At 29.1% G+C, this 10,025-nt stretch overlaps 1 protein-coding gene across 3 annotated transcripts; it reads right to left on the bottom strand.

Annotated features, from left to right (window-relative positions):
* Positions 1-1,056: 1,056 nt before the first annotated feature.
* Positions 1,057-4,850, bottom strand: LOC106758914 (protein XRI1). Of its 3 annotated transcripts, XM_014641927.2 has the most exons (10): positions 4,742-4,850; positions 4,562-4,644; positions 3,749-3,804; positions 3,552-3,671; positions 3,112-3,257; positions 2,455-2,518; positions 2,262-2,361; positions 2,136-2,176; positions 1,963-2,046; positions 1,057-1,440 (listed from the first exon to the last, which is right to left on the bottom strand). In XM_014641927.2, exons 2-10 carry the CDS (start codon positions 4,579-4,581, stop codon positions 1,160-1,162), a joined length of 912 nt encoding a protein of 303 aa, XP_014497413.1. In that variant the 5' UTR covers positions 4,582-4,644; positions 4,742-4,850; the 3' UTR covers positions 1,057-1,159. The 3 variants fall into 3 exon arrangements, with proteins under 3 accessions (XP_014497413.1, XP_014497412.1, XP_014497414.1); XM_014641926.2 differs by lacking the exon at positions 4,742-4,850 and having other exon boundaries at positions 4,562-4,735; XM_014641928.2 differs by lacking the exons at positions 4,562-4,644; positions 4,742-4,850 and adding an exon at positions 4,446-4,543.
* Positions 4,851-10,025: the final 5,175 nt, after the last annotated feature.

The raw sequence follows: 10,025 nt of genomic DNA, 5'->3' as shown, positions 1-10,025 counted from the left end.
TGAATATTTGTCAATTTTGCAAAAATTGAACAATAATAAAGAGAACTAAGTTATTTATATTTTAGTATCTTTTAAAAATTATAAATTTTTCCAATTTTAAAAACTAAATCTTTTTTTATCTCCTGCATCGAATAATTATAGATTGATATATAAAAATGTGTAACTATTTGTAAAAGTAATGCCATGATTAATTTTAAAAATATTTTAAAAAGTGTACATAAAAAAATGAATTTTAATCTAATAGTAAGTTTTAAAAAAATCATAAAAAATAAAAGTTATTAATTGTGTCTGCAATCAGAATTTTTGATTTATCCTTTTTCATAATATATTTGTAACTATTTGTAAAAGTAATGCCATATGTTTTTAAGAAAATATTTTTTTAACAATTTTTTCTTTTTACAATTTTTGTACAATTCCGTTTTAAATATATAGATGAATAAAATAGTAATATAATCTATTATAAAAAATTTGTTAAAAATAGTTATTAACATGGAGATGTTTTTAACATCATGTTTTTAGTTCCATTGGAATACCCATTTATTAAAAGCATGCATGGTTCAATTAATAGTTTTTAATGACTAAATTCATGGTTTTTTATGATCTGTTTTAGTCCTTAAAATTTTAATTCTCATCAAGCAGGTATTCTAGTGATTCATGTCATAAGCATCATTTAACTTGCATTTAGTAGAATTTTCACCAATCCATAGCATCTGAGGTTCAAGTTCTAAAGCAAGTTTTACATTCTTATATCAGCATAACATGCACACTATACATAGCACATCAAACTGAAATTCTTTTCATAGCTTACAAAATAAAATTTATAAGGACTAAAACTGAAATTCTTTATATGTACAAACACAGATAAATACATTAAACCAACTAGGTTTATATATATTGTTATATGACAATATAGGATATTATAAGAGTTGATCAAAATTTTCAGAGCAGAGTTAACTTAAACAAAAGCATCTATCTACCAAAAGAAAAGCCACTGAGTGATCTAGATCCTCAAGTAGGACGCAAACACTAAGGTGGTGTTATCATGGGTGCAAAATAAGAACAAAAAATTGCAATAGCAACTATTAAATTACCAAGGTATTTTACATGCAGAAAATGAAGCCAAACCCAACACAAAAGTTAGTACTAAACACTTAAAGTCTTAGCCTTTGGTTCTCATAATAGTGATGCTACCTTTTCCCCCTTCAGTGTGAATTTTTGTTTTTCCAACAACAGGCTTCCCAGAAAAAGCTGATTTTGGGTAAGTTGATGGATCTTCCACACCTAGTTTGGATTTGAGAGGAGGTGCAGACAGAAGACGCTGATTTATTTCCTTCAGAGTGACATCTCCATGAGCACCACTGGGTTTAATGAAGGCAAATGGATAGGCCACAGAAGCAGATAGCTTTGTGGGTTTTTCTACAAATGATTTTCCACCTATACCTGTTAAACAAAGTCAGAATTTTATTTCATGTCACAAAAACTTTCATACCATTATTAACTATTACGTACTATTGTTTCTGGTTAAAGATTCTTTAGCATTTGGCACAAACTATAGACCACAGTTTAAGAAATAAAAACACAACTATGCTAGCTTTTCCTGTATTGTGACTCTTTTTTGATAAACTTCTCAATAAATACTCATAGGAGAAGAAAATAAAACGTGAAAGTAACATAAACTTCTCCATAGACAAAGTTAGCTAATGCATTACATCAATCTGCAGAAACTTCTCTCATATTAGCTTCTTTGAAAGATAATTTCTGTATTATGCATAAGTTAATATTGGCATATGCAGAAGTTTATTTTACTTTTCCTCCCCTTTTTCTTCTGCTTTAGTGTTTCTGCAGAAGTTTATTCAAACAGCCTCGTCTCCTAGCAACTTGGATGATATTATTAGATGAGATAGGCAAATATCCATTACAATTAAAACAAGCAAAAAGGACTGTATCAAGAACAAAACAAACCTTTCAAGACAATATTTTTGGGGATTTTAGTGGCACTATGCTGAACCGTATTTTGTTCGCACACAGGTTGGAAGTTGCACAGATCTATGGAAGCATATAACGTTTTTCAAATAAGTCAAAGTGTACAATAAAGAAGTAGGTAAATTAGAGTAAATGGCAGGCAGAAAAATTACCTGCAACATCAATGTGAACATCATCAGCCCCAGAAAAAATCCTGAGTCAAATAACATAATCATAAGATTGTTTTGTATAAACAGATATATGACATAATATATTAATGGTGATCTTTAGAAGCATACAAATCATCAGGACATAATTGCATTTCAGCATCTGCAAAGCAATCTGCTAGCCACCCTTCGGCTGATTCAAGGTCCTCATAACTGGAAGCGGATGCACTTCCTAATGCATGTCTCATTATAATTGGTTAAAGATATCAAATCCATGTAAAATGGAAAAGAAAAAACAAAGCAAAATATTTGCAAAAAGGTAAACCTGATGCCCCAGATACCCATTGCGAAAATTCTGAGAAAATCTCCACATTTGGGTCCTCCTTCCCCTATATACATAATGTAACAGTTACACAATCTGGCAAAAGCAGCAACTCTAGCACAATTATTAACTCAAACAACATTTCATTGATATCCTTGAGTGATGGTTTCTGGTGCCAACAATGTTCATTGCAAATCATGAAGCCTTTAAGGACAGAAACAGGATTGTTGATCAACTCAAAACAAGAATACCAGGTTAATAGTCATCTCATGTCACATTTTAATATATAGTTATCACACTGGTCTAACTTAAAACAGGCTCTTTTATAATCTCCAAATGGCTACAGAAATCTTGCAGATGAGACAGTTGATTAAGTTCTACTTCACAAATGAGGTGATATAAACCAATATGGCTGAACTAATCATTTCAGAAAAGCAAAAATATGAAATATAGTATAAACAACAGAAATCTTGCAAAAATAACATGGAAAAGTTGCTCAAATTTTAGCTACCTTAAGACAAAACATATTTCTACCTTAGTCAGCTATATCATTTGGAATATATTTAAGAAAAAGACGTATTTGCTCAAATTTAGTGTACTCGAGTTCTCGTTTTTTCATGTGGCCTGACCAATGCCACTATAAGGTAAAAAAGCACTGACCTTTACTTTCAAATATGCTGAAGACATTTGTTCGTTGGAGGGGTAATGACACCCATTTTGAGTATTGAATTGTAGCATCCTCCGTCGCTTGAATTGATAAGAAGTCTTCAAACATTTGTCTGGTTCATTTTTAAGATCATTTGACTCTGAAATCCACCTTGTTAGAGTTAGAAAGGACAACATTACATATAAAAAAGCACAGCAGGAATAACAATAGTAATAAAAAGTAAAGGTCTAACCCAACACATGATGCATAAAGCTATCCCTACAAATAAAGCTACAATTTGGTTCCAGGATTTAAAAATGTCACCTGAATATCGCAAGGCAATAACCCTAGCATTTTTGTCAAGTTCACCCTCGATAATAGAAATGAAAAATCCAAGTTTCACATATTGATTATTAGACAACATACAAGTGCATGCCAGATAGAAGTACCATACCACTATTATTGACATTGTATGAAAAATCCCCACATGCCTTCACTGGGGTTGTTTCATCATTGAAAACACAGGACAGATCTTCATTTTCAGGAACCTCATTCCACAGACCTTGTGAAATTTCTGCTCAAACAAGAAAACTTTCTCAGGAATCAATTATTTTTAGACTAATCTAACTTAGAACCACAAGTCAGAGTTACCATAATTGAAACTCTTCTGGAGACAGTAGTCCTCCCTATGCCAATCCCATGGCTCCCTGGCATCATTGAACATGGAGCAAAAAGCAAATCATTGTCATGCAACAATGAAAAAGGAGCAAATAGACACTCAAAAGAAAACAATTAGGAAGAATCACAAGGGATACATTGTAGACATCATGATTTCAACAATAAACAGGCCAACCGAAAGTACATAGAGAAGATTAACCAAATCAACAACACAAGTAAATTGCAGCACAAGTTACAAACCAAACCACCACACAAATAAAAAGGAATACAACCCTTAGTTTCTGCAGAAAAGAAAAAAGGGCAAAAGAAGAGAAAAGGGCCAAATAAACAAAAAAAATAAAAAAAAAAAAACAAGAGAAAAAATTGATATAGGGAGAAACAGTAACCCGCCAACATCATCATCATCATCATCACCATCCTCCCTTTTCCACAAAATCTAACATGAATCAACCATCTCAAGAGCAAATGAAAACCAAGAACAGAAAACTACTAAACCGGCCAAAGTTTACAGATGAAAGGTGCAAAAAAATAGTAAACGATGGCCAACAACCTCATACATGAACGAACCAAAAAACTAGAAAGACACTTATCAGAAGCAAAATCTCATGAAAATCCATTTGGCGTCCCAAATAAAAACACAGAGCAAAAATTGAAGAGCACGAAAAAGTACATGTTGAAAACGAAGTGCAGTTCCCAAAGGTGTGGCTTTCCCAAGAGAAGAGACAGACCCAGAAAAAGAAAAAGACTGAGGCAAAGGAAAGGGCTGAAAAATATAAATATATATACTTGTAATCGCTGTAATCCATTGCAGAAGTCGCAATTTCAACCAAAAAACAGTAGTCACTGATGAGTGTCCTTTCTCCCCTCCCCTTCACAAAAATAACCGTTACAGAGAATTTCAAGACGCTGCTGCATGAGATGCAAACTATGCCACATAAGAAAGGAACCCAAAAGAAAAGAAACTACCTTTCTCTCAACATATGTGCTTGTGTGTCTATCTATATATACAAACACCCACACACACACACATATTCTTAGTGATGTTTTGTCTTCCTGTCTTGTTTTCCATTTTCTTGGTTTGATTATTATATATTACTTTATCATCAATATTATTATTATTATAATATATGCTGTTATAGTGTATGGTATTTATGATTTATCAATGTACTTTGAAACTTTAAGAATATCTAACCACATAATCCAAGAAGGGAAGGTGGAGAGAGACAAGAGGGGTCCACAGGAGCACGACCTCACGAGATACGGCAAACGTGCTTTTACTCACTAGGACCCACTCCAGCCACTACTCTCTTTAAAACAATGTTCATTCCATTTGGATTTTTTTTTTTTTTGGAATGGAAGAGAGAGAAAACCGATTCTGTCTTGTTTGTTCACCAAGTGTTTGTTTGGCACAAGGACAAGGAAGTTGTTTATGGTTGCTTCCCACCAAATGGATATCCTAAAATATGGGAATTACTTTTCTAGAAAATGTTTTACTTTTCAAAAGCATATCATCGTGTTAGTATTAAACTACCTCATATCAAGAAGAAAACATTTTTTAATAAGAATAGTGTGTTACTACTACTGGTTCAATTCCAAAAAACCTGTTTAACTATTTTAAAAAGTATTTATGACAAACCAAACAAGATTTTGAGGTGTTAAAGAAAATAAGAATTCATTTAATTAAATCTTATGATAAGATTATAAGAATTTAATTGAACTTTTTAAAATCTAGAAAAATTTGTTTTACTCCATAACTGCTATGACTATTAACAATTTGTAACTTCTTTCTTTATATATATAACTATAACTATAACCTATTTTATTGATTTTATTATTTTTATAAACAACTCTTCATAATAAATAATAGTTATCTGTAATATACGACTATAACATTGGAAAAATTAATAAAATATTTCTTTTTACGTTAATCTTTTAATTATTTCAATATAAATTTTTATATTATATTATCTAACTTTTTCATTTTACTTTCTAATTTTTTTATATCATAAAAAGGTTAATACACAAGTTTCCAGTAGGTTTTAGAAATTTATAAGATTTGGTAAGATTTTAGCTTTATTTTGTTTGGTAAGTTAATCAATCATGTCAAAGAAAAGAGTAAGTTAATTAACTAATATTTTTTTAATGAATTTAAATATGATAGTCTATTCCTGTATTAATTTAACATCTTGTTTGTTTGTAATTCTTTTTTAAAATGTCCTAATTGAATATTCATTTTTTAATATAAAGTCTTCTGTGTTAAGAAAATGTGTTTGAAGAAATTTATAAAAACATAAGTTCTTCATAAAAGTTAGTAAATTCATTTAATATTCTGTTCGTACGTTAAAATTTACGACTTTAAGAACTTACACAATTGTTTTGAGTAAAAAAAATAAGTATTTCTTAATTTATCTAAACTTAAAACTTGTAAATTTTTTTATATTAGAAATTCTAATATTTTCAGTTATATTAATGAAAATGCAATAATTATAAAATGGCAAAATGGATGTAAAATCCATAAAAAAAAAAACCTTGGAATTTAGAACTCCACATAAAAAAAAATCCATAAAAACAAAGAAAAATTCGAGATACAAATACTTAAATTTAAACAAACGAAATAGCTAAATATTAAAAAAATAGCATAATGTGAAGAATTGATACTGAAAATCAATAAATAAACACAATATTTTATTTATTGTCTTGCTCACTTTGCATTTTCAGTTCATAAAACATTTTTTTCGTGAATAAATTGTTTTCGTTTTATGATTTTCGTGAAACTTATTTATTTCTTTTGATTCAAAATCATGGTAACCTCCTTATATATGTATCATCCATAAATACCTTATTAGTCTCTACGAGATACTTCTGAGAAAATAAAACATATCTATATCTTTTACATTTTCTTGATTTTAAATTTTGTGAAAACAACAATAAATATTTTTTAAAAACAAAACAACCGTAAATTTAATTTTTTATACTATGTAAGGATGGAGAAAGGATAGTAATGGTTCTAAAAGATGTAATGTAAATTAAAGGTAGTAATTTTATTAATGGAGTTTCATTTTATAAAAATTATATTTTTTTTTATTTTTTTACCTTCTCTTTATATCTTTAATTTAATTTTTTTAATTTTTTAAATATTTTAAAGATCAAATATCATAAGAATGATTCTTGCGCTGAATTTTATATATCCAATCACTCAAAATTTAGAATAGAGTAGATTCACTTATTATTTCTTTTTTAGATAATGTACTATTTTGAGTTGCATGTGTCTCTTTGAAACCTAGTTTCTTAAACTAGTTTGATTATGTTAGGATTATTCCATTTGTTCAACCTAAGGTCTTTTTTGAACAAAAATTAAGTATTTTAAACTAAGAAAAAACTTGAATTACTTACATAGGCAAGTTGGACAACTTATCTTAGTTAGATGAGGAGATAATTTTTTATATGACATTACAGGGTACCATAAAATCATTGGGTGTCAAACGAAGAACTCAAGTTAGTAAGCTCTAGAGGTCTAGGGTGTTAGGCACTAACATGGGACCGTTGGACGCTCACTTGGCAATGAGCTCCAATAGTTTAAAGCATTAGGTGTTACCTTGGGATCGCTAAGTGTTCACTTAACAGTGAGTTTTGGGTGGTTTTGTGCTGGACACCACAAGCTTGGTGTTGAACACCACAAGTTTGGTGTTGAACACCACAAGCCTTGCATCAAGCACCTCGTTCTACGTGTTAGGCACCATCTAGAATGTAATTGTAGGGTTCCTGGAGCTTAAGGCATTGGGCTCTAAGGAGCTTCTACCAGGCATTATACTCTATACTATTTTCATGTTTAGATGTTTTAATTTAAACATATATGTCAAATGATTTATAATGGTGAATTAGTTAATAAGCAATGTATGATGTTTGGTTGTACATAAGAAGATAGTTCGGTTATTTTCAAGGAGGAAGTACTACATTGATCTTAAGTTAAGATTTATTGAATGTTGATTATGTAAAGGGATTATACTGACTATACTAATATCCTACTTAGATAGAGAAAAATATCTAGTTGTGAGAGTCGAAGAAGGTTCATATCTAGAGCTTCCATAAAAGATCGAACTCGTACATATAGAATTTACCCTATCATTAGACTTGTCAAATTAGTCTATCTCATAGGACTTGACCCTAACCCACAAGACTAAATATCCATAAAGCCCTATGGGTTAGGACCAACCCATGGGTCTTCTTTTAACATGTTGACTATTTTATTCCTAATAATATTAAAAAAATTCTTATTAAATTAACATATCGATCTAACTGATGCTATTGTAATTTAATCACATCTATTAGTCATGCATTCTTGAATCAAATTATGCAATTATATTAATATATAGTTTTTTTTTAATTTTATAAAATTGTGTGTGTATTTATTCAATTTTGATTTACAAAAATGTTTATCTTATATTAGCACTATTTTATAAAAGTAATAGCTTATTTGATAATTTTTATGAATGATTCTTTTGAGAAAAATTCATTTCTTTTTAAACTGAAACTTACTTTATATTTTAGATGTAAAAACTAAAAATAAGTTAAAAGCTTATTTATATATAATCTTTTTTAAATAGTTTATCAAAATAAATTTATAAAAACTTTTAAAACATTAAAAAATTAAAAGAAAATGTACTTTTACAATTGTATCCAAATTTAAGTAATTTCTGGACTTATAAAAACTTACTTATTTTGAACTTTTTTCTTTCTTTCAAAATTACCTTATTTTTAAGCTTAAACAAAATTAACATATATTATACTTTTTCAACTTTTAAAATAATGAAATTATGTGTCTAAAATGTGGTTACAATTAAAAAATTATTTTAGCTTTTTATAAAACCAATATTTATATATTGATATTTAAAGAAAAAATTATATTAGTAAAATATTAAGTGAAACTTGGAAATTATTGGACCAAGATTGCAAAACAAATGAAATGAATAATTGAAAATGTATTAAAAATGAACTAATTTAGTTTTAGGGGGCCAACCCTACCCCAACCCATTTTATGTGGGGCTTTCAGGCCAGAGGCTTTTAAAAAAAAAACTTACTAAGTGGACTAAAAAAAGGGTTTGGTTTAAAAGGGGTTAGGGTCAACCCATGGACTAAGGGCTCAAATGATAACTCTACCTGTCATGCCCTTTGGTCAGAATGTTTCCCGACCATGATATAACTATAGCTCCTGAAATGCAAGGTTGAAGGATGACACATGCACAAAATTTGAATCTACTCAATACACATGTCTTCCGGAAGTAGAGTGGAATGTTAAAATTTTATGGACCAATGTGTGCATGTTGTAGACATTTGATTTTGATGATGGGAAATTTATCCATGTTATTAAAAATTTATAATTTGTATGGTATCTTATAATTACATTAGCTTACTTTGTTGTTTTCTGTGTTGTGGTTGTATGGTTGTATCTTATAATTTGTATGGTTGTATGTTATACGTCAACAAGGAATAGTTTAAGTGGGAGAGTTGTGAAGAAATAGGAATATTCTTCTTAGAGAAAGTAGTTGTTTCTTAGATATGTAACTTTTGTATTGTGCATGTTTCCTTGTCTATAAAAAACTAATTATCTTTTAAAAGTTTAGTTTTGATTTTTCTTTAGGATTTATAAATACATGTAATATAGTTATATGTTGGATTATGCTTTTTATGAATATGTAATGTCTTAATTAGTAAGTTGATCCTACTAAATTAAGGTTTTACATAATATTGTCCAAAAACAAAATGTAATATATATATATATATATATATATATATATATATATATGAATGAAAGTACATATGGAATGCATGAAGGAATTCAAAATAACTAAAATCAATTTTAATTCAAATCAAATTATGTTGTATTCAAAATCAAAGGGATTAACCATCAAAAAGATGAGTTGCAAACCATAATTTTATGGTTTTAAGTTTCAATTGTGATTGGTTTACGTTGTTGTGTTCTATTAATTAAAATTTTGTGTTTGTTGGTTTTTGGTGATGGGTTTGGTCCTTTATTACTTTTATGTCTTTTTGAATGTGTTTGTTGTCCCCATTAATTTAAAGCTTATTTATATTTGTCAAGGTTTGATATATTTTGTATATATTATTGCTTGGGATGTCAGAGGTTAGACTCGAAGTTGGTCTACCAAGGTGGATAATTTGAAAGTAGTGGACCATGTAAATATAATGGTGAGGAAACTACTCATTGGTTTTGTGACCTTGATAGATGAAA

This window comes from Vigna radiata, chromosome 4 (genome assembly GCF_000741045.1).
Source record: "Vigna radiata var. radiata cultivar VC1973A chromosome 4, Vradiata_ver6, whole genome shotgun sequence".
NCBI classification, from domain to species: domain Eukaryota; kingdom Viridiplantae; phylum Streptophyta; class Magnoliopsida; order Fabales; family Fabaceae; genus Vigna; species Vigna radiata.
This window is presented reverse-complemented; position numbering and strand designations above follow the sequence as displayed.